This window comes from Eptesicus fuscus, chromosome 20, assembly GCF_027574615.1.
Source record: "Eptesicus fuscus isolate TK198812 chromosome 20, DD_ASM_mEF_20220401, whole genome shotgun sequence".
Classification (NCBI taxonomy): Eukaryota; Metazoa; Chordata; class Mammalia; order Chiroptera; family Vespertilionidae; genus Eptesicus; species Eptesicus fuscus.
In genome coordinates, this window is record NC_072492.1 from 28407866 (window position 1) to 28433383 (window position 25518).

A 25518-nucleotide genomic window follows, 5' to 3' on the forward strand; every position below is an offset into this window, starting at 1 on the left:
AAGCAGTGGTAGATTTCATTTTTTATTGCATCGATATGCATCATTATTTTTCACATCTTGAGCACATGATTGCAAATATTTGCCTATAAGTCTGAGGGTCCCCAGCATAATGTGTATATCAGGACAAAAGCAATGTTTTAAAAAAACTGAACTAACTTGCATCTATGAAACTTGGAAATCTCAATGCCTGTGCTGACAAACATCCTGACAAGTAAATACTACACTCATTCAGCATTACATAGTGATTTCATTTGCACAAAACTTCACAATGCTCTGCCACTTCAGTCAGGAGGCGGGCACCGGGGAAAGGAAGAACGTGTTTATCTCGATCTCCAAAAAGAATTTAAGGGAGAGAGCAGGCGGTATATTAGACTGTTTCCGTTGCCTGTCAGCTAAGGTAAACCCGAGCTGTTTGCAGCGTCTCTAGATAAGCAGCAGGGGCTGCGGAGGCCTAGCATGCATGTATGACTGCATTCATTTGCACTTCCTGTGTATCTCAGAATTTCTAAAGGCTACGTAGCATCTTTGGTGGGGCCTTTAACAATTGTGCCTCTGCTAATCACTTGCTTTTATGCTGTGCCCTTAATTCTCAGGTCTGCCAGCCCCAATTAATGAATGCTGGGTGAGGCTTACGTTTATGTTGAGAGTGGATGAAGACCCTCTTTCCCCTCAGACTCAGCCCTTATTTAGTTCTGCTGGCGTGGGCTCTCTTCAGCTGGTGCCTGTTTTTAATATTTCATGGTACTGCTTCTCCACTTTAGACCTGGGGAGCAGCAAGGTGGGGCCTCAGGAGAGTCACCTCTGTTTGAATGGCTCCTGTGTTTAAATGGTTATTGATGCTCATAATTGGGCAGATAAATTAAAAGTTTGTGTCACACAGTAGAAAAATGTGAAATAATTTGGGGAATGAAACATAGCAGCAACTTATATAGAAATGCATATGTCAAAGTTGGAAAAAACTAATGAATGAAATGCATCTTCTTCATGAAAATATTATGGTGATGGGAGTTGTTTACCTCATACTGTTTCTGTAGAAGGTTGGTAGGGCAACATATTGAGGAATAAAAGAGTGGTTCTGTCTATGTGGGCTCCTTCCTTTGTCTCCCTCGATGCGGACCAGGGTTTGCGTAACTGTTCCAGCATGATCGTTTCTGAGTTAGGCAGAATGGGTTTTGTCCTAGCCCAGATTCTGCGTCTTTGGTTGGAGCTTTTGCTCTGAAGTATCCTAAAATCATTAAAACCACTTGAGTCAGCAATGACCCCTATAAATCAGGAGCTATTGTGTGCGCCCTCCTTGTACTGGTGCGTGCTCCAAACATACGGTCATTGAAGATGAACTGGAGGGTACGGCGCTCTCTTCACCGACTGTTAAGTAGCTATGATTGCTAGCGTTTGCTTGTGGTTAGTGAAGCAGGTTTCATTTCTGTGTCCTTCCCCTCCCCACCCCCGACCTCCTAAGATAAGGTTGGTCAGAGAGAGCCATTCGGATACTCTGTCCACCCTGTTCTTTTTCTCTTTAATTGCAAAATTAAATGAATCTTCTCACATGACAAACATTTGTGTAGCCCAGAAATAATGTTCTTGGTTGTGGTTGGCTCCAGTTAGTTTTCTTTCTGAATCCAGAGGAGAGGAAGTGTAGAAATACTGCTGCCTTTTCGGAACAAAGCATCAGAACCTGAGTAAAGGGAAGACGTGTGAAGTTATTAAATTCTTGCTCCTTCCCAGTTTGTCTCCATTAGTTTGTAAGAATAGGGGGCAGAATGGGCAAGTGACAGAGCCTCTGGGAGTAGCCCCGTTACGGATGCTCTGTTTCTTTGAAAGGTGGGGCCAGGACGGCTGAGGAAGGTGTGTTTGATCAGCTGTGCTGCTCTTGGTGTGCTCTGGTCTCCCTGCGCGTTCTTCGTCGGTCCATTACTGACTTTGGAGGGATTCTAAGTGGCTGGAGATTATCAAGCACTAGAGGCAGTGTTTTATAGAAAAGAAAATAGTAATTCTCAGTAGAAAATGGTTAAGCTCTCTCTCTCTCTCTCAGGCAGCAAGTTCTTGGCTCCTAACAGAGATTGTGAATGTCAGGTATTCACAGTCAGCACAGTCTCCTTTTTATTTCTTTCCCCCCTTTTCAGCTTTATTTTAATAATTAAAAATACTGCTGATCACACCGAATGACTTCTGGCGGAGAGGCGGTCTGTCCCAGAAGGACCAGTTGTGGGCCATCAGGTTTATGACGTCCATAAAACCAGAGCCAGATCGGAGCATGGCCTCCCTGAGTGACAGGGTTTCTGCTTCCACCAGGGTCTCCCATCCATTCCCTGCTTTGGATATTTGTTTTGGTTTCGGTTTTTTTGTCCTGTTTTATTTCCTGATACATGTGTGCATATGTGTACACATTTAAAGATATAAATGAAACAGGTATGTAATGCCCTCTGCCTGTTAGAAAGACTAAAGCCATAAAAATAACAAACGGCGTGTATTTGCTAGAATGTCAAAGTTATGAGTTTATTTTGTAATGATGTGCTCCTGCCTTCATGAGGTAAACTGGCCGTGGCGGAGGTGTTATTAGTAATATGGACTCAGTGGAGCAGAAAGCCGAGTGACCGAGAGATCAGTGTATCAGTCAGAGAGAGGGCAAATGGAAAGAGACAGCAGGAGAATGAGAAAAGAGCCGCCGGCCTGGGCTGAGATTAAAGACAGGCTGAGAGGAGGATGGGAGCCCGTGGTCAGATACGGCCTCCGCTGTTCCCGGGCTCCTTCAAAGGAGCTGCCGGCATGTTGCTCAGCTCAGGGCTGCCTGCAAAGGCTTGTTCTCGGCACTTCCTCATCAAGGGAAGCAGCGATCTGAGAGCAATTTTGCTTTCCATATGCTTTTCAGGAGAGTCTCTTCCGCCCTTCCTTGCTGAAGTTAAATGGAACCAAGGCCAGCAGGGTCACACTGAGGTGATTACTTGGTCACCAACTTCCTCAGCCTTTGGAGGATCTTAATGTAGGGGCTGACCCAGCAGGCGGGGGAACCTCTCGGAGCTCCTAACCAGAAGGGGCACAATGGGCATATATGGAACCTGCTGGTCTTTCATTTATTAGGTTCTCCCCAGAGGCTGGAAATGAATAAAAGTTAGTAAGGAAGAAATGTTGTGTTGTGGTTATTTTCTAAAGGAGGAGGGGAGAGCGAAAAGAAGAAGTAAAATACAGTAAGCACTCCACAACTGTTTAGAGCTCTCCAGGGCTACCCTAGATGACTGGCAATTACTAACACTCAGCAGTTGCGATAGCCGGTGATCGGGCTGCCCGGCTTCCATCTGCTGGGTCAGAAAACCTCCCTCCCTGAAAGAAATTACTAACCAATCTTCAAGAGAAAAATAAACCCTACAATTTCCAAGTTCAGGAATATGTTTTCTTCCCTTTTTCTTCTTTAACGGAAACTTTGTGGTTTCCAATTGCAGGTGCCTGCCTTCCACCTCACAAGGGTTAAACTCTAGGGATACCCCCGGTTTGAAGCTTCGACTTCCCAGGAACCTTGGGAGGGAAGGACAGAGGGAGAGAGGCGGGCTTGGGTATAAATCACTGCCCTGCACCCAGCACACAAAGGACTGTAGACTCGAGGGTTCATGTCTGTATCATGAGATGCTTCGGGATTTTGCCAGCCTTAGGGCTTATGTATCGAGACCAGCTTTAAAAATCAAATACAAGGGGGAAAGTAATCCTTTTAAAAAAAAAGGGGGGGGTCTAAACCTCACAGCACTTCTTTAACTGAGACTTGTGACTGACGATTGTCAGAAGATGTGCACATTGCCTGTTTCGTGTACGTGCACAGTCACGCTGCAGCCTGCAGATGCCGAGGTAGCTCTGTCTCGGGGTCCCAGCCTCGCCCACCGCTGTGGTTTCAGCTCCGTGTGAAGTATGCTGTGCATATCTTTGGCAGTTTAGGAGAAAGAGAGGGAGAGGCTTGCTCATTTTTTTTTTAATCCTTTTTTGTTTTCTAAGTTTTCTTTTTAGGACAAAGGTCCAGAAAGTCCCTTCAAACAAACCATGGAAGCTGGAATCTCTGTCTTGGGGAGAAAAGAACCCTTTTTAGTGAGAATTACAAAATAGACTTGGCCTTTATTTCTGTCAAGACCAATGTCTTTTTCTCTTGCTCTAGGTCCTCGGGCGGGAAGTATATACCTCCAATAACCAGCTCGGTGGCATCCAGATCATGCACAACAACGGGGTGACCCACAGCACCGTTTGTGATGACTTTGAGGGGGTCTTCACTGTCCTGCACTGGCTGTCGTACATGCCTAAGGTGAGCCTGCAGAGCCCGGCCTTTCCGCCACAGCTGCTGCCTCTGCACTTGAGCTCTCCTCACAGTCAGGAATCTTTCATGAAATGTTCCTCGGAAAGCTGTTGACTTCTTTTTTTCTTAGAGCCATCTTTTGCCTTCTACCTGTAAAATGCCTTTGGGCCCTGGCCAGTGTTGCCAAATGGTTGGAGTGTCAGCCCGTGCACCAAAGGGTCATGGGTTCAATTCCCAGTCAAGGGCATGTACCTGGGTTGCAGGTTTGATGCCCAGCCCCAGGTGGGATGGGTGTGGGAGGCAACCAATTGATGTGACTCTCTCGCATTGATGTTCTCTCTCTCTCTCTCTCTCTCTCTCTTCTCTCTCTCTCTCTCTCTCTCTCTCTTTTTCTTTATCTTTACCCCACCCCTCTCTTCCACCCTCTCTAAAAGGTCAATAGAAAAAATATCCTCTGGGGGGGATTAAACCAAATCTTCAGATTTCATTGGTTAGGCCCCTTTCTGATGTTTTCTAGCCACAGGAGTGTCCATGGCCTACCTGGGCTCAGATCCCAGCATATTAAGGCTTTCTCCTCACTGTGGGTTTTCTCCTTTGTGATACCCACCCCTCCCTCTGGGAAGCTTCCCAGAAAGCCTGGGCACACTGCAGTCAGTCAGAAGGCACCACTTTGGGCCAGAGTCCTACATGGGACTTGAGACCTGCACCTGTTCCTCAGGGCCTGACATGCCATTGGAATGCTTCTAGCTGCTGATTGGGGCTCATGGGGGTAACTCCGCATGAGGGCCCTGTTGTCTTTGTAATGACTGTTGCCACACTGGAGTATAGGATTGACGTTTACTGACTGCTGGCTCTTTCCCTCCCAATCTCCTTTCAGAGTGTGAACAGTTCCGTTCCTATCCTGAACTCCAAGGATCCTATAGATAGAATCATCGAGTTTGTCCCCACAAAGGCCCCATATGATCCTCGATGGATGCTAGCAGGCCGTCCTCACCCAAGTATGTATATGTTTAAGGATTCTGTGGTCCCTGGCCCTCCAGCTTTCAGGGTTTTTCTTCCCAACCACAGACCAGTCTCTGCACAATAGCACGTGACAACGACCTGGAAGTAAGAAAAATCTGAAGAAAAAGGTGGAAAATTCTTTAAGAACAAATGAAAAATGAGATGAGATTTGCAAATCAGCCATTGAGTCATAAGCAGTGTAATCGCTAATAACATTTCTTCTGTTTCTTCTGCTGTTACAGCACTTACTATTTAATGGGCTCAAGGACTTTTAAAGCAGTTAAATATAAGCCATAAAGTCATAGACCGACAGGACCAGAATCTTTGGCCATTTAGTTTCTATAAACAGATTAATCGGATCGTGTTAGAAGGACCTTTGGGACCCCTCCTTGTCAAGTGTGGCTACACCTTTCTCAGTGAGCTGCTGCTGAGCCCACCCGGCATGCACCCTTCGTTTCTTACCATATTGGTAATAGTGTTGGCACTTGCTTTAGTTATTAATGTAAGATCATTTATTCATGAAGAGATTGTCCAGAACTTTTAATTTTACCAATGTATAGAACAAAAGCAAGCTCTTCGTCCATGTGTATCTAATATAGCCTTCTGTCTTGAGGCTGATTTTATCTTAACTTTCCAAACAGAAACAAAGGAAGAAACAAACAAAGGTAACTCCATGCAAGGCAAATATGTGTTTTCTTTTGTCAGTCCATTTGGCTGTTTCACAAACCATACTCATTAGGAAGTTCTTCTGCGAAGCCCCAAGTCCCCCTGCTCCACTTAGAATCTCTTGTTTCAAGTTGTTTACGAAAGTGTTTATTCTTTTTTGTATGTTTATTGCAACTATAGCAAAGAAAGGCTATATCTTAAAGCGATAATTAAATTTGAGTTATTGTGATTTTGTTGAAAGAGAAAGAGGTCTTCATAAGGAAGACTTAACCTTTGTGGGCACCCACTCTAAGCCAGGTGGGATAATAAAGCACTTTATATACATAATCTTATTTGGACTTGCTGCCTCTTACAGCTACAAAGAGATCATCGTTTTAGGAGCTCAGAGAAGTTAAATGATTTGCCCAGGGTCACACAGCTATTACTTAAGAGCTGGGGCTAAATCTGAAGCCTAATTATAGATAGTGTAGAAAAATTACCAAAGGAAGTTTGATTTTAATTTAAAATTTTACCTGTTGTCTTCAAGTGTGCTGCCAGTAAAGGAAATTGTATTTGCAAGGGAGGTACCTTTTCTTATTAATCTTAATGAGACTAAATAGTTTTTCTTACGTAGCCAGAAAAATCACCATTGTAATTTCTCTACCTCTCATTTTTTAAACCATTTTTATGGTAAGCACTATGAACCTGAGATAAAATCCAGGACTTTTCTGAGAAAATTCAGAACAAGATTCAGTGAATGTTCCCCTAGGAATCATCGGGAACTATGGGAGCTGGCTTCTAAGTTCTACATTTGAACTGAACATGACCTGCTCTCTGAGGGCAGTAAAGCGCCCCCCTATAATAGCCATAGCTCCCAGTTGATATATAAGGCAGGAAGGTTTTTAAAAAAGAAAACATTTACATTTTGAAATGAATTTTGTAATTCTAAATTATTATTATTGAAGTACGAATCATAAAATGACGCAAGCAGATGAAGTTAAAATTACAATATCCTGATGCATTCAGAAATTTGGTTTAGAACCGTCATCAAAAATTGTGCTCTCTTTCATGGGGTGAACAGGTGCGAGGCGTGTGGGGGGGGGGAGAGTGGGGCATTATCTTGGCCATTATTAATGAGATCTACAGAATAAAATGGAATTTGTGATAGACTAAGTTTTCTGGGTTTTGGATAATATTTTTTCATGGACTCCCTAGTAATTCATCCTGCTGTCTATGTGCAGCTAACACTGGCTCCCAAATCGAGTGACTTCAGATTTTAATTTAGTGGAAACGTTAAAGAAAGCAGATGATTCCCTGTGATAAGTTAAAGCAGATATCTTCTAGGTGAAAAGTTAAAGTCATTTATTAGAGGAGATAGTGCTGTGATATTCTTCAAACTGACGCCCAACACGAGACCAGAATCTAAACGATCGGCTTTGGGCTCACGATAGAGAGATAATTTTGAAATGGATGATCACATTTTACACTGGGGCCATAGAGGCAAGGAATGTAGAACACAATAATTACAAGTTTAGTCTTGATAAAACACTCTCCATCCTGTTTAAGTCAGCAGAGGTTAGCTTGCTCGGATCTCCACTTTTAATTGGTTTTGGACTTGGGTTTTTAGGGGGCGGAGGGCCATGTTCAAATTAGAAGAATCACTGAGAAGCCATGAGCTGAGAGGGCACGCTAGGAAACTGTTATTTGCAGAAGCTTTTATGGGGCCCTGGTCAAACACAGATACCTGTGGGACAAAAGGGTGTTTTTTTATGTTGTTGTTATTTTTTTTCTTAAAAAAATAAGGTGTTGAAAGTTAAGTGTGCTGCCAGTAAAGGAAATTGTATTTGCAAGGGAGGTTAATGACATTAAGTATATGCATCTTAACCATTATATTTTTGCTATCTGTCTATATGTAGGCATGGCCTTTTCTTGTGGAGAGATTATACTTGGTCAGCTGTAAATAAAGAGGAAGTATATTTTGTTGCTTTTGTAGCAGAAAAGTTGAGTCCCTTTTCTTTAACCCCAAATTTGGGTCCTCATTTGAACATTAATTCCATTTGGTGGTCTTCAGCTTTCCATTAAAGGAAAATCATTGAAATCAAACAAAATTGTAAGCTAGGCTTTAAAATAGAAATAGACATTTTGAAAACATCTTTAACGACTTGGCTGCCTTTTGACAAATGTTTGTGATGTTTTGAAAAAAGCCAAGTTATTTATTTAAAAGCAATGCAAACTCTCTCTGCTAGCTGAACCCCATCGTTTAACAATAAATGATGCTTTTGCTGATAAATGAATCTATTTATGCAGTCTAGCAAATGAAGTAGGAGATGATGTCTGAAGGCAGATGAACATTTAGCTGCCTAATGCTTCCATCTATTATAATACGGTTAAAAACACAACAAACGCCCCAAATGCTCCCCCAAATCTAACATTAAGTTTGCTAATTCCAGTGCATTTCCAGTGAATTGATTTGTTTTCTTTCTTGTCCTCCGTAGCCCAGAAAGGCCAGTGGTTGAGCGGGTTTTTTGACTGTGGGTCTTTCTCAGAGATTATGCAGCCATGGGCACAGACCGTGGTGGTTGGCAGAGCCAGGTAAGAGCTCCTTTGTTCCTGAAACTCTTCCTCCCAACTGAAAACAAGAAAGGAAGCAGGTTCTTACCAATAATGCTCTCTGTGTCTGAACTTTCTAAGAATATTGGGTCATGGGCGTTCCAGAGGCAGCATAACTGGAGGACCGGTTCCCAGCAGTCATTCAGTGTGTGTCTCCAGTGACGCGTTTGATCTAAAGTCTAGTTCCGACAGTATTTCCTCGTTATAATGCTGAGAGAAACGCTGTTTGGGGGCTGTAAATAGCCACAGCCCACCCATGACCACCCCACTTCCCAAAGACCATTTTCTTTCAGAAGTTGGTGACAAGTAACTCAGTCTCACCTACTTCTCTCTGTAACTTGAAAGAAGTTCCTTCATGTCATCGAGCTTATTTAAGTAACAAGTTGGTGGCACTATATTGGTTTATCGTCAGATTTGAATTACCCCCCAAAAAAGAGTTTACCTGAAACAGGAGTGAGTGAAATAAGCTGGGATACCTTTATTTTTCAAGTGGGAACTTCAAGTTTCTATTAGATTTTAATACCCACTCTAAGAAGTGCTTCACTCAACAGCAAGCTCCGCATGAAATAATCTGTAGTGCTCGCCATAACGAGCGCCTGCCACGGCCGATCTTAATCTCATTCTGTACTGCAGAGACATGCTGCCCTCGGGACCCACATCTGGAGCTCACCTTCCTCTCGGGGGCAATCAGTTTTTCTTATCTTGGTGAAAAGTGGCACCTGCTCAAGATTCTCAAACATGCCACATTGGGTTGAGATTTAGATTCCAGCCTTGAAAATAATTCTAGGCTTCGTGGTTCTCTCAGTACAGCAGGTCAGTGTGGCTCATGCTGCCAGTGACAAGGAGCCATCAGATGGCAAATCCCACTGACAGGATCTTCCACTGTGGCAAGAATAAGAGGCAGGCCAGGAGTCAGCCCCGACAAACCCCAGGGACTGGCTCCCGTTTTCCTCTCGCCACGTGTCGGGTCTTCCACCTGACCCCAGGCTTCTGGGTCCCAGTGAGAATTCTTTGTGCCTGGTGAAACTCTCTCTGGGGAGGTGGAGGTGGGGGGTGCACTAGAGAGAAAGAGAGAGCCCTTCTACCCGGGACCTATCAGTTTGCTATAGAGAGTCCTCCCACCACATTCAGACCATCTTTTCTGAAAATGTTCCTCTTACCTATTCTGCTTCAGTTTTCTTGTCTGTAAAAAACCTGACAGATTTTTAACCCTCCAAAAGCCGAACCTTTGTTAAGATCTTTAAGATTCTCCCATGGGAAACAAGAGAATAATGCTTTACACTTATGATTGGAAGAATAGGGATTGTCTGCGAGCAAGATCAGTCAGGTGTGGCTTTGGCCAGCTCTGCCATTGTTTATTGTGACACTCACTCTGACTTCTCCCTTTCTTTCCATCTGATGAGTTCTGGGCTTCTTGCTCCAAACACATACACATGCTCACAAGTATATAAAACACAAATGGAGCTAGCTTCTTTCAAAAGCAATGGCATTTCGAGAAATAAATATAAATGTATTCTTCTGGGATTGTTACTGTAAGTGCTGCCAAAACTCATCTTTGGTATGTATGTTTGGAATATGTGTGCTATTGGCTGTAAATTGTCTTTTATTATTCCATGGCACCTTGTCCAGGGACACACTATAAAACAAGATGTAGCATCTTCATGTGCTAGCCTGATAAAATTTATATGAAGTATAATAGAAAACAGAAGTTGTTCTGAGCTGTTTTCAAGTTCAATAAATAACTGTAATACTCGGATAAAGATGTTCTTTATTAGGTCACATGGGCCCTAATATATAAGTTATAAGTTACCGATTTAGGGTGGCTTTTGCAATTACAAGTTTCCAGTTGGATTGTTAATCATTGTGAACAGAAATATTTCTGAACCCTCCTGTGTACCTCCTGCTCATTGTCTGGTTGTCTAGAGGGCTTTTGATTCTGATTCAGTGCAGGCAAGTGACAAGGGGGTGGGTGGTCCCTACTCAGGCCCCTGCCAGGCCTCTTGTGATGACAAGAATCCATTTCCAGTAGCCAATGTAACAACCAAAGACCATCTTTCATGGAAAAGTTTGTTATGAAGATGCTGTGGGGGAATGAGAGACTATAACCCATCCCAGTCCCAACCCCAAGGAATGCAGCTATGAGAGTGAAGATTAAATTACATTTCTGAGTAAGGACTCGCCCTGTACCTTGCAGTCTCTTTTTCTATCCCCTCCCCCCCACCCGACTCCCCTTCTTGATTTCTACTTTCTTTATGAGGACCAAGTTGGGAAGATATCATGGAGTATAGATGTGGAGGCTTTGAGCTCCTGGGCAGTTCTTAACATTAACGTAGTTTAATTTTAAAATATATACTTCCAATACTGATCATTTGTTTCACCAAGATTACTATAGAAAGTTTTCTCTGTCCCATTGCTTTTTTCTAATGAAGAAGAAAGTTAAATTGTTTAACCACCTGCCTACACTTGACACATTTTTCTTCATCCCCATCACATACTTACACACTCCCCATCCACATGCCTAGTGGTGAGACCTATCCTCAGATCCTATCTAGGAACACACTATTAGTACTCCATAGGAACTACAGCACTGTTTCAGCAATGCCATCATTTGTTAAAACAGTTCGTGAGAGTTTCAGCTTCTTACTACCTTTTGGACCATTTCCCTCCATTTTCATCAAAGAGATACTTTATGGTGAACTGAGAAGTTCCATTGGGCAACCACAGAGACAGATGTGTGTGAATGCACATGCTTGCACACAAGCTAGGCTGCTGAGTCTGAATGCTAGAGGCTTCCCTTGTGCAACCCTCTGTTTGAATTGATCCTGTGGTGGAGAATCAGAGTGATTCTGAGGTTAGTTTTCCATCGTATTTACAAAAATTTGCCATATTCACCAAATCCAGAGTCTCTTACTCCTAGAAGAGTCTGACTTCCCCTCGCTCTCTGTATCACTAGTTTTTACCCCAATGTTTTGAGGTGGGATTGGAAAATAAATGACTAGCTGTGATGTTGACTCACATTAGGCTCTTATGTGGCTCATTTTTTATCAGGCTAGGAGGAATACCTGTGGGAGTAGTTGCCGTAGAAACCCGAACAGTGGAACTAAGTGTCCCAGCTGATCCTGCAAACCTGGATTCTGAAGCCAAGGTAGGTCACCCCGAGTTCAGTGTACGCCTGTGCTTGGAGCTGTGTGGCCCGTCTGCAGAGCCTGTGGATGTGCTGGGAGCACTGCAAACCACCAGTTTGAGAGGGAAGGGCCGTCAGCAGCCTTGATTGAGTTCAGACCATCTTGTGCTCTTAGGATGACACTAAATGTACTGCAAGATAAATTCTGCTTGAAAAATTAAATAGGCCTTTGCAGTTGTCTCGTTGATGCTGGAAAATAGTTGGGGACGTGGTCTTAGAGAAAGGCAGCCGAGACAGTGTCAAAGGCTCTTTGTTTTTTTTTTTTTTTGGTTTTTTTTAAAATACTTTATTGATTAAGGTATCACATATTTGTCATCAACCCCCTCCCCCCGTTCCCTTTCCAACCCCACCACACACACACAAGCCCCCCTCCCCCTGTTGTCCGTGATCACTGGTTAGGCTCATATGTAAGCACACAAGTCCTTTGGTTGATCTATCTCCCTTGTCCCCACCCTCCCCTACCTTCCCTCTGAGGTCTGACAGTCTGATCAATGCTCTTCTTGTTCTTCAGTCTATGTTGTTCATCATTTCCCCTAGATGAGTGAGCTCATGTGATACTAGGAATACACTTATAGGAACTGAAAATGAGACAAGCAATAATGGTTATGCTGAGAGGCAAATGAATCAGTCTATAGTGAGTTTCTTTCTGGGCCAACAGTTCTTTTGAGTCCCGGTTTCTATGTCCAACAGTTGTTAATGTGTTCATAACAGCAATGATATTTCAGTTCTGGATGGTGGACAAATGGTGGTATTGCAGGTCCGACCCTCTCTGGTTTGGTCCTGGGCAATCTGCAGTGACGCATATCTGCTGACTGCTAGTATGGCAAGGCATCGTCAGGGTCACAATGAGTGTCTCTTTATTAACCACAGAAAAGGATGGGCTGCACTAAGCACAGAGGTGAAGGACTTGGAGCCTCTGTGCAGTTGGCCACTTTGAGGAGTTGGGAAAGCAAGGGTACTGAGAGCGCACCCTTCCATTAGAAGCAGTCAGTAGGTTTCTCTCTTTTGACTAAAGAGGGGAGGTGTCATCAGTCATCAGCAATCAAAAAGAGGATTGTTGAACAAAGTCAGAGATCCAGGATCTTTTTTGCTACTTCAAAGACCATCTTTATGATGAACAAACCTGGTGGGGGTTTTTTTGTTTGTTTGTTTGTTTGTTTGTTTAGTTTGATTTTTAATTTTTAATCAAACCTTATTCACCTTGGACAGATTCCCCCTCAAATTGTGTTATTAATTGTGTCTTCTCTTTTCATTTCCCCCAATAGATAATCCAGCAGGCTGGCCAGGTTTGGTTCCCAGACTCTGCGTTTAAAACCTATCAGGCTGTCAAGGACTTCAACCGTGAAGGGCTGCCTCTGATGGTCTTTGCTAACTGGAGAGGCTTCTCTGGCGGGATGAAGGGTGAGTGCCTGGCTCTGGGCTGGGGGGCCTCACTGGTTCCCCTGAACCCTGCAGCAGGGGCGTGGGGGAGGGCTTATATTGGGCAGAGCCTATGAGTGTCCTGGGAGCCCATCACCCTAGGCTTTTGGGGGATTGTGCATCCTCTGAGATATCTTCTGAGTGGTACCCTGAATGGGAAAATTCAATGTTTTACAATTCCATACAAAATACCAGAACAATCTGCTAGTGTTATCTAGGTGGACTGCTGTTATGGATTAGCTTTCACAGGTGAATGATGGTCCTGGAAAAATATGATCCCTCTTTTCTGGACATACTTTTTGTTGACGTTACTCTTTAACACTTTACAATGACCAAGACAGATAGGAAATTAGCCTTTACCAGAAGAAAACGAACGAAGTCTATACCAGCAGCTGTTCTTAGTGGTAATTTGTGATATGTTTTATTATTATCCAACAGCCGCCCTGGGCCTGGGCTCCAGCCTATTAGACCATTATTATAAAGGCTGGGCTCTCTGCTGTGGGAGTTGCTTAGTGACTAGGCAGCCAGTGTCCCCATTTACTAAGAATCCTGTGTGCGCAGAACCACTGCAGACAGTTCAGGGGACACCACGGGAAACATGCTCTGCCTCTTCGAGTAGCAGAGCTCTCTCTCCAGTGGCCAGAGACTCATGGCCATGCTAAGGCCAGAACATTCCAAGCGAGGATTTGTGTGCTGAGGAGGGTCACAGGATTCGGGGTTCTGAAGTGTAGTAGGGTGGGTTAGGGGAACAGAAGGAGGGAGGAATTGATACTGCTGGAGTAAGTAGAGTGATCAGGACACCCGAAATGCCTTGGGTTAGGGGCATCGCTAGCTCTGAGGGAGGAAACAAGGAAAGTTACCCTTTTGAGATTACCAGCTCTGTGTGGAGAGAGATTCTTGAGCCTTATGCTAACAACTTTTCCTTGCTTGGCTAGGAAAAGCCCTGGATGGGCCAGGCTTTCCTGGCAAAATGTAGACAACTAGGACAATTTTTTGTTATTCTAGTTGGAAAGCACCCCTTTGCCCATATTTGCTGGAGAACTACCACATTTTACACTTTTCTTAGGAGAGACTTAGACTATAAATGCAAATTAAAATTTGCATACTTTTATAGACTATCAAGGTGAAATTTTTTTAAATCAAGATAACAAATCAGTGGAAATACCATGAGACATGGAAAGTATAGGTTAAATAAGTCAATCCTACACATTTTTATTGAGTTCCTATATGCAAGGAACTACTGCAGACAAATCAAAAACAAGTCAGAAACAGACACTGCCTCAAGGAATAGAGAAAAATGTCTTTGGCAGAATGGTAAAGTCATAATGTATAAAGTATAAACAAAAAACCACCGTGTTCAAAAGAGGACAATGCTATATTAAGTTTGGGGGGAAGGGGTCTGAAACCCCTTTCATTTATATGTATGAGGTTCACTGAGCATCAGATTTCACTGGATCCCAAATTCTTTGGCTGTAAGACTTACATTAAGATTTAAGAGAGAATGCAATGCTATTACTTCTTAGTTACATCTCTTCTGAGGGGCAGGGGGCATTGCACATTCACTCTTACTTAGGAGTAAGTCATCCTGGCAATTTTGTCTAACGAGTTCAGAGATCATAAGTTTGCCATGTGCCTCTTGTAGGAAAAGCTTCAATTCTGCTACATATTTGGTCCCAGGCCTAGATTGGCTGCTAGCCCTGTAACAGTAAGAACAACAACAATTAAGATTCATTGAGCTCTTTTCACCATTTCACACAGTTTCCACTGTGCTCATCATTTCACATGCATTATCTTACATAATCACAAGCACCTCTAAGGGGTCGGTTATATTATTATCTGTAATTTACATAAATTGAGACTTAGGTTAAGTACATTTGCCAAGATCATTTAGCTAAAAATGACAGATTTGGGAAAGGAACAGGGACCTGCCTGACTTCATATAGCACAGTTGGCTGATTTTTAGAGCCTAGGACTGGACCTGATCTGCTAGCATATCCCTAGAATAGAGGATCTAGATTCCTGAGGAAGTTATTGTTCACCTGCCTCCCCTCTGCTTTGGAGTTGGTTATTGTGAGAAGAGCTCAGAAATGAGTTACAGTTCTTTATTGTGGTAAAATATACATAACATAATATTTTATAACTAGAGGCCCAGTGCATGGATTTATGCACTGGTGGGGTCCCTTGGCCTGGCCTCCGGGGATCAGGCCAAAACCAGCTTGGTACATGGATTCGTCCAGGGCGTGTCTGGCCTGTCTCACCCACTCCCGATTGGCTGGACCCCAGCAGCAAGTTAACCTACTGGTTGGAGCGTCTGCCCCCTGGTGGTCAGTGTGCGTCATAGTGACTAGCTGAACGGTCGGACACTTAGCATATTAGGCTTTTATTATATAGGATTTTAACAATTTGTAAGTGTACAATCCAGCAACATTAAATACATTCACAATGTTGGGTAACTATCACCACTGTATATACCCAACTTTTTCATCATCCTCAACATAAAATCTGTACCCTTTAAACAGTAATTCCCCCTTTTGCCCTCCCCCTACTTCTGGTCAAAAATGAGTTATTGGGCTGCTGTAGACCAGGGCCAGCTCTGTTTTCTGAATTTTGGTGCTGCTGCATCCGTTTACACATTACTTAAGACTAAAAAGCTTTGGGGAAGATAGAGATCAGTGTGAAAGTAGGAGAGGGGAGGAAGAACATAGCCTTTCATATTTACATACAGGTCAGGATGTTTTCTACATATTATCTCATGTAACGGGACCTAGGCTGAGAGTCATTCCATATCCCTTGGGGAGATGTTTGCAGTTTTGGTTTCAATACTGGCTGGGGATTATGCAGAGAGGGAAAATAAACAATTATGCCATCCCTCAGTGCACACAAACACACAGCTAGGAGCCGACTGCACTGTGGGTAAAATGACTCCAAAATTGTGTGTAATGAGTAGGAAAAGATTAGAGACAGCTCTTGCTATGCTGAAAATTGACATTAGTGGAGCCGGGGGGTGGGGGGGGGGGGAGACTCTTTACTAGTCGGCCTAGGAGGTCTAATTCGAGCAGTAAAAATATAAATAAATAAATAAATAAATAAATAAAAGCATGTCAAGATGGTATTGGTGCTTTTTTTCCAATGAGTTCTATCTGGCCGGAAGGCTATTCAGCATAATGTAAAATTAAATTATAAAAACTGGCTGAATATTTAGATGGAAGAGCCATTTGGAAGCAGTTTATTTAGACGAACCGGCAATGACCCACAACAGGGAGACATCAAGCGTGAAATTTACTAGAAATTAGCACCAGGGTCCCAGCCTCAGCATGAATAGCTTGATAGGATGCAAATCCCAGTGATATTAAGCTGCCTCACTGCTGGTGCTACAGGGTCACTCGCAGTTGGCTTTTCATGTTATACTTATTATTTTTTCCTGGGACAGGTTATAAATAACAATAAAAAAACATTTATTGAAAACTTTAACTGGAATGAAAGTCTTATGTTAAAGTCTCTGATTACTTGGATGTTGAAATAGAGTGTCAGTCAGCCAGAATGAACTCATGAGACAGCATGTGTGTGCAGCTTGTGTATGCCTAATGTTTACCTTCAGCTTCTAACAGATAATCTCCCCCAAGTCAATATGATCTGTTCTAGCTTGCAGAGTGTGGGGCACTGTGGAAACACCCTGCCACCCTGGCCACGGTTTATCCATGCTGTGTAACAGTGAAGGCCCTGGCAGGGTTGGTGTCTGGGTGCTGAGAACACACTGAAAGAGCTGTGTGATCCCGTTCACGCCGATGTTCTTTGCTCAGAATGCTTAGAAAGCTCCAAGCTCCTGCCTCTCCAGTGAAGAACCTATCAGTATTTTCCATTCCCAGTTGCATTTCTTATGGCCTGAGAATTGACAGTCAGCATATGCATAGCTTTAAAATTCCCTAGACTGATGTCTAGCCTAAACCCTTGGGGAGAGCCCCTCCCTTGCTATTCTTGGCGCTGATTTTGCTCTCTTAAAAATGGGTTTCAGACAAGTATGTGTCAGATTGTTGCCAAGTGCTTCAACCTGCCTTTCAAAATGTCTGGCTTGGGGCAGCTGTGATTCAATGTGAGCCTGTTGTTTGTAGAGTTTGTTTGTTTGTGTGTTTGTTTATGTTTATGTTTCAATAGCCTTTGTTGCTTGTTGGGTATTTTGATGGTTGGATTGCAGGTCTGTTGGTATTCCAGGTTAGATGAAGGGATTGTTTTCAGTCCCCAGTTTGTCAGCTATAATAAACCTTGATGCCCCTTTTCTACTCAGTCTTGGGGCCTGAAAGATAATTGTTTGGTACAAGCTGATTGTATCGTCAGTACAATTTCTGGCCATTCAAAGAATCCAGGCGAAATTTAGAAATATTGAATCATTTATTTAAGTCTCTTCTGGTTTCTGTTTTACTCACCATCGTTTCAGATGCTGGAAAGCAGACTACCTCAGCCTCGTGCCCTCTCTGCAGTAAGAATGATGAGTTAAGAATGAGGTAGTAGAATGTGGACTTTAGATCCCAATAAATCTTGGATCAAGTCTTATCTCTGCCACTTATTTAAGCCCCAGGTTACTCCCCTGTAACTTGGATATAAGAATGAGATGATTTTCTGATGACTGAATAATTTATGTGTGAATATATATGATATCATGCTTCTTGGTATTCACTAAACTAGCTATGATGATGAAAAAGAGATACCACAGTCCATTTCACAGAAATAAAAAATGCACACATACTCAACTTCATCCCAAACTATTTGCACATACTATGAAGCCAACTTTTTAAAATTAACTTCATGGAAGTACACTTCAAAGTCCCCCCTTTCTTTTGGGGACCTGGGTCTATTAATCATAGATAGTACAGAGACAGATTTTGATGTAGGTATGTCTTTAAGAAACTATTGAAGAAGCTGGAAACTTTCCCTCCATTTATTTCTGAGTTACTTTTTTCTTTTGCACATAGGATGACCTTTTTGTGCTATTTTTCTGTTGTTTTACTTTTTATTTATGCCTTTCATTTCTTCTCTGTGTGTGATACCGTTGAGGGCCACTCCTTTCTGTTACTTGTTCTGAGACTGTACTCTTGGCAGCACTGAAAAATGTATCGCTAATTACACAATTATTTTATTATGTAGCACTGGTTGAAATATCCACTAAAGAATTAATTTAGTTAAAATAATTTGAACTGAGCAATTATTTTCATAACCACAGAATTAGCGTAAAATGCTTAAAGTCTTTTATTCCCTGCCTTTCATACAGCAGTTGTGTAATTAGCAGTAAATTTTTTTGTCTTTGCTTTCCTCCCAAAGGAATAAATGTCTTTGCTCTGATCATACCTACAGAGTATATGGTCATACACATTCCTCACAGAGTAGGGAGTTTTTTCTGGGGAAACTTCTGGAGTTTTGGAATTTGAAGGTAAAAGAGTTTTGTTTTTTTTTACCTTCACAGACCAGTCAGGTTGGGGCAGTGGAGAAGGCATATGCCTTGCAATGAACTCTGCTCACTGAGGGTTTGTATATAGAGCCATTTTTACTTTGGAGAAGGTGGCAGTTTAATTTGCCAGTTACTACATTGAAAGCAATTTCTATTTGGTTCTTTCTTAACTTCCTGAAAAATGCTTCTTTGCTTTGGATTTCCAGATTTGATTTATTCCAAATTGAGATCGTCTCCTTGATAGGAAAGTTTGAACTCCATTGAACCTGTTATTTGGTGTTTAAAAAGGATCCATTGTGGTTCCACTGAAGTACTCATTAAACATCTGGAATCATAAACCTCAGGCTTTAGCAATGTTTAGACTTCAGTGAACTAGGAAATGGGAAGAAGTTCATAAATTATTGGGAAATAAATAACGGATCCTCCTTTCCAAGGACTCACTTTATTTATGTACCAGGGGTCTTTTCTTCAGGCTGCTCTTGGCCTTGGGGACATTACAAAGTGTATTCGTTAGCAAAACGAGGAGGTGGCTCCTCTCTTTATGTGTCTCTGAGACATTTCCAATGAATACACATGCATTTACATGTTTCCCTCTCACTGAAACCCTGACAACGCAACCTTTAAAGAATTCGTTTTTCTTTCTCACTGCGTTCTTTCCAAGGTGTGTATATGCTCACCCATTCAGCAGGCACTTGGTGAGCACTGTGTTCCAGGCCCTGGGCAGGACACTCTGGACACAGAGATAAAAGGTGCCGTTGTTGAAGGCTCCTTTTCCATCAGCTGCACATATTAAGAGCTTATCATATGCTAAGTGTCCTGAGAAGAATTGAGAAGAGCTTGAATAGTTCCTTTCTTTAGAAAATGTAGGGAGAAAGATCACATATTGACATGAAAAATACTTAATGTTTGTAGAGCAAGTGTGAATTAATGTGGTGAGACCTGGAACAGAAACTCAGGGAGCGTATGAAATGGATGTGCACACTGAGTCTTGTGAAAGACCATGTCCTTCTCTGTGCTTTTGAATCTACGGGGAACTACCAATCTCTCTGGTCTTCAGGGGAGCCAAACAGGACCTGGGGTAGCTGAACCCTCAGGCCTGTCAGAGGCTGCCTCGTGGAGGCAGTGTGCTTTTAAATATTATTTTTTAGATGTGCAATGATGTGATCAGTGTCAGAAACATTGTTTCTTAATTTCTAATTTGTCTCATTCTCCATAGATATGTACGACCAAGTGCTGAAATTTGGTGCTTACATCGTGGACGGCTTACGGGAGTGCTCTCAGCCTGTGATGGTCTACATCCCTCCCCATGCCGAGCTTCGGGGCGGCTCCTGGGTCGTGATCGATCCCACCATCAACCCCCGGCACATGGAGATGTATGCCGACCGGGAAAGCAGGTAGCCTCCTTCCTGTTTCCATTCACTGCCTCTAGGCGTCCTCTGGCTGCTGGTTTCCTCCTGGAGAACATAACCGGGAGAACTTTATTTGCATCTGTCCTTTCCCAGAGGACTCCAGGGCAAAAGAAAAGGACTTTCCCAATGGTGTCAGCTGGCAGGAGACTGAACGAGGCTGCAGGCAGGTTCTCTCAGTGTGACACCCCACTCTAGATTCTTTTACCCCCAAAGCCTTCTATTCTAGGCACCCCAACCTCAGAGAGTCTCTCTTCCTATTGGATGTTCAGATATGCCTATTCACTCTCTCCCTCCGCTATGTTGCAGAAGGAGCTTAAAGCAAGTTGGAGTGAAAGAACTGAATTGTTAGCAATTTCTATTTGGAGTGAATAGTTAGCAATTTCTATTTGGAGTGAATTGTTAGCAATTTCTATTTGTAGTGTGAGGTTCTAGGGCCTTATTAACCCAGCTCTGCCACTGGCTAGTAGGGAACTGGGAGCAGTCCTCACTCTCCCCGGCTGCTTCTCGTCTGTGGAACAGGCTGGGCGGTCTCTGAGGTCCAGCACGGCACCCACATCCCGTGATTCTAAACCAAAGCTTCTCCCTCAGAGACCAGAGTCTTACTCTGGCATTACAGGAGGCTTGGAAAACACAGTGTTTGCAGCACCCAAAGAACTTCAAGAGAAAATCCCAGGTTTTTGTTGGAAGGTGATACTTGAACATCCTTAAGTAAAAAAGATCCAATCCAGCTTCCTTTCATAATCTGTTTTCAACCCTTTCCAAAGTAGGTAAATTTCACGTATTTTCTTGATATCTTCCAAGCCATTTCCTATATCTAGTCATTTTATTAGAACACCTGTGTCCCTCTTTTCCCCAAAATGTCAGCCTCTTACTTCAAAACCTGCTTCGGAGAGCCCAGTCGTTTTTTTTTTTTTTTTTTTTTTTTTTTAAATTTCTTTATTGATTAAGGTGTCACATATTTGTCCTCATCCCCCCATTCCCATCCCACCCCTCTCCCCACGCATGCCCCAATCCCCTGTTGAACTTAACCGTTGGATAGGCTTATATGCATGCATACAGGTCCTTTGGTTGAACTCTCCCCCTCCCCCCCACCCTCCCCCTCCCCTCCCCTATCCTCCCTTTGAGGCCTGATAGTCCGATCGATGCCTCCTTGCTTCTGGTTCTGTTCTTGTTCCTCAGTCTATGTTGTTCATCATTTCCCCTAGATGAGCGAGATCATATGTCACTAGATATATACTAATAAGAACTGAATGTGAGACGAGCAATAATAGTTATGCTGACAGGCAAATGAATCAATCTGTAGCGAGCTTCCCCCTGGACCAACAGTTCTTTTGAGACCCAATTTCAATGTCCAGTAGTTCCTTATGTGTACATGTCAGCACTGACCCCTCAGCTCTGGATGGTGGACAAATGGTGGTAATGGAGGTCCGACTCCCTCTGGTTTGGTCTCGGCCGAACCCAGGGGCACGGCGTCACCCGGACTAAGGGGCACATGGCCTCACCCATACCCAAGGGGCGCGTGGTCTCACCCGGGCCTGGGACCCAGCCTCACCCGGATGGATCCAGGGGCGCACGGCCTCACCCGGACCCAGGATCTGGCTTCACCCGTACCCAGGGACGCTTGGCCTCTCCCAGACCCAGGGGCACGTGGCCTCACCCGGGCTTAGTTGCACAAGGCCTCACCTGGTTCCAGGGACACATGGTCTCTCCCGGACCCAGGGACGCTTGGCCTCTCCCAGACCCAGGGCCACTTGGGCTCACCCGGGCCTAGGTGCACGAGGCCTCATCCGGATCCAGGAACGCATGGTCTCACCCGGACCCAGGGACGCTTAGCCTCTCCCAGACCCAGGGCCACTTGGGCTCACCCGGGCCTAGGTGCACGAGGCCTCACCCGGATCCAGGGACGGAGAGCCCAGTCGTTTTATTGTCAAATCATTAGGCTTAAGTTCTCTGCTTAGGAATTTATTATTTTTAAGTGCTAACCTAGCCCCTGATCTGATACCAGATCAAAGACAATTCCTGTGCAGATTTTGGAACAAGACTGTGGTTTTAAAAACACTTCTGTCCCTTGTTAGACTTGTACAAGTCTCTTTACTTGCTGTACCTTCACTTCCTTATCTGTAAGATGGGGGATAACAGTACCTGACCTCACAGGGGTTGTAGACTGGGCACAGGACTGTTGTGAACGTTTTTATGTCAGCTCTTAGAACAGTGCCATATGCATAGTAACCATGAGCTGGAATTTTTTTTTTTTTTTTTCAATGTAAAAGTTTAGAAAAAAAAGTGTTTAGGTAAGTTCCTGGTCATAGAACATCGTTAGATGTAACCTGAGACCTTTCACTTTGTCATTTCCATAGCAGTAGGCAGAACATTTTCCTACTGCTTGACCTGGCCTCGTGCTGCCAGCAGACTGGCAGCTGTATGTAGGACTATCGGCATCAACCTCTCATTGCACGGCCTAAGGGCTGGAGGTTGTTCCCCTGCCAGCGGAAAATAATGGGACTCCTATCGCCCTTATCAGCTGTAGGTGGTGGAATCCATATTCTTCTCCCTTTGAGGTGGAAGTAGACTGGTGTGGTAATGAGGATGCTTTAATTGCCTTTTGCCAGGCCTTTCTCAGACCTCACTGCGATACTTCTCTGGTGCCTGCTTCTCTCCCTGGGATTACGTCCGTGAACCATGGGCGGGCAAAACCATAATGAAGCTATTTCCTGGTCCACACATTGTAACTGGCCTCATTCTGTGGTCTCCTTCCTTTAAAGTGCCTCTATTTCTGTTTTGTTACGTTTTCTTTCTTTCGGTTTGATCTAGGGCATCAGTTCTGGAGCCAGAAGGGACCGTAGAAATCAAATTCCGCAAAAAGGATCTGGTGAAAACCATGCGTCGGTTGGACCCTGTCTACATCCACTTGGCTGAGCGATTGGGTATGTCTGCTTGTGCTCCTGGCAAATCAATGAGCCATTCAACTGATTTGTAATGAGTGCATTCTAGGCCAGGGAGGAGGCACTGAAGCATTTGATCAAATTCATGATAATCTTTATTTACTGTCCTCTATATGGTAAGAACCCTGGTAGAATGAAATAGTGTGTGTAATAGGAGGGAAAGTGGGCCCTAAAAAGGCAAAAGTCCCCCGATTTTTCTTCTGATCCTTATAGTTCAAATAGGCCATCTTCCTAGGCTTGTGGATATCCTTGTAAAGGATGATTAGCTAGAAGCTGCTATTTGGGGCAGGCTAATCAGTCAGAGAATATGCTAGACTTAAATGTCCTGCTTCTGCTTGTCTCTTTGGGCAAACTTGCCTCGTTTCTGAGGGATGTAAGAGCCAGTGTCATGGGATAGCAAAGCTGGGAACCTACCGCGGTGGTGTTATGGGGCCATTCTGAGCTGGAGAAATGGGAATAAAGATTGTGCACCCCGTGCTTCCAGGCAGAGGCTGTGGCAGCGGCAGCCCTGGGAGCGTTCGCTTCGTGCCTCCAGCCAGGGCTCTGTTGCTCATTTGTTTTTGGAGCTTTCGGAAGGCGCTTGCAATTTGCACGTAGGACTACACCGTGGGAGCCCTGTGTTGAGTTCAGAGTCTGAATGAGTTTCAGATTCTTTTAAAACACTGATTTTCTGCCCAGGTCTCCCATTAAGCCCCTTGCTGTGTTAGTAAAGATAATTGCTTGAGCTTCTTTTGTTTGTTGGTTTGTTTTGTTTTCAGAGAAGCAGAGAGATTGTCTTTAAAATGTAGTGAAACGCAGTGAATGGAAAGTGTAAAAAAGAGAGATGCTAGCTCATTTATGTTCCAAATAGTAATTTAATTAATGAAGTGCCATTGGTGGACTCTATATCCTCACCATCTAGAGACGCAGAAACTTCTGAGTGTTTGCTTCCAGTCTACAGTTGGCACATCCTGGGGTTTGCAGTCTTGAGCCAGGTCGCTTGCCCTACACAGTGACAGTAAACACTGTTTGTGTCCCATTGTTTGCCATTAGGCAACAGCCACCAATAACTAACCCACCGCAGCCTGGTGCTTTTATGGGAAATGCACACATACAACAAGAAATCGGCAAAGTTGTCTCTAAAATCTATTGCCACCCAGAGTTATTGAGGTGGGTTTTTCCCCTCTTTCTTCTGCAACAGGATAATTACTTCTGACCAACCCCATACACTTTAATTAAAGTAACTGCAGCTCAAGAGCAAGTTCCTCACAACTGCACACAGAGAAAGCGCTAAAAGCTTCAGCCACCGATAAGCATCTCACTTAGATGGCGCATAATTGCTCCCAGCATCCGGCGATCGTTGCTGCTGTTTGTGCCACTAATTCTGTACAAAGGCAGCAATGCCACAATTGCAGGACACAGCAAATTGCATAATTTTCTCTCTCTCTCTCTCTTTTTTTTTTCTTTTTTGCTGGTTTTCTTTCTGGCCAATTTAAAATTTGTCAAAGTCGGTCTTCTTCTGGATCACTGCCCTTTGATATTTCGTGCACTCCATTTGCCACAAACAAGCCGCAGGGCCGCAGTTCATGCTGACTCTAGCAGAAGCAGAGAGAGCTCCATTTATCTTACACTGCCTGCTGAATTCCTGCTCATTAACTGGGGGTTCACTGCCTCTTTTTAACCCCCCAATAGCTGTTATCATCCCTTCGGAGTAACGGGGTGGTAGGAAGAGGGATCCTCTCGGACATCTGTTTGCGGAATGCCTGGGTGGCGAGGGGGAGGGCTGAGGCTTCTTCCTCCTCAAGGGAAGTGACATCGCTCCCACCTTCACCCGGCACCTTTCCACTTCTGAAACATAGGAGGGCGAGAGGGAGGAGATTCCCAAGTGATGGCCGTTTAATCACTTGTTACAAATCATCTCATTATCAATTTACTGTCCGCATTGAAGAAAACCATATTTATTTAACCTTGACCAAAATGGCACTAGAGAAAGAATCCTTAGTCTGCTAAATGTGAAGCAGGCTCTGGCCCAAGGCAGCTTGGGAGCATGAGCAGTGGGTGTGGAATAAAAGCAGCTAGGTACAAGACTTGGTTATGTTGCCTGCAGGTAAATCGTTTAACTTCTCTGAACATCAGTTTCTTCATCTAGAAAGGGAGGACAGGAGCCTCACAGCAAATGTGAGGACCAAGTTGAGCGTGCTTTAGCTTTCAATCTGTGAAGCATTTTTCAAACCTGGAGACTGGCATCATTTCCTGTCCATTTTAATCGTTAGAAGAAGCAGATGGGCATGTTGGGTATTGGGCACTCTCTGTGGCTGAGGTGCACTTTTGCAGCAAGTGTTATAGGAAAGGAAGTAAGAAAGAGACAGAAGTGATCTTGTCTCTCAGGCGTTTGTGGTCTTTCAGGGAGCCCAGACCTACCCCGGTGTGCTTGTGACACACAGATCAGCAGGGATGTAACAGGACATGCCAGGACCCCGTTCTTTTGGGGCTCACATTGGCTTTTGGCTCCTTTCTCGGTGCCTAGAACCAGAGACTGCCAGACTGCTTTTTCACAAAGGGGGTGAAAGTGACCTCATTTCCAGATTGGGAGATGGAGGCAAAAAAGAAGAGTTAAA

General features: G+C 43.8%; 1 protein-coding gene across 1 annotated transcript in view; it reads left to right on the forward strand.

Moving 5' to 3' along the window:
- The window catches only part of ACACA (acetyl-CoA carboxylase alpha), a 212024-nt gene that overhangs the window by 168689 nt on the left and 17817 nt on the right, over positions 1-25518 (forward strand). The window contains exons 46-52 of the mRNA XM_028157549.2: positions 4136-4279; positions 5148-5268; positions 8413-8509; positions 11576-11672; positions 12977-13112; positions 19787-19964; positions 22791-22903. Of these exons, the coding sequence (XP_028013350.1) occupies positions 4136-4279; positions 5148-5268; positions 8413-8509; positions 11576-11672; positions 12977-13112; positions 19787-19964; positions 22791-22903 (886 nt within the window). The remainder of the gene's footprint in view (positions 1-4135; positions 4280-5147; positions 5269-8412; positions 8510-11575; positions 11673-12976; positions 13113-19786; positions 19965-22790; positions 22904-25518) is intronic.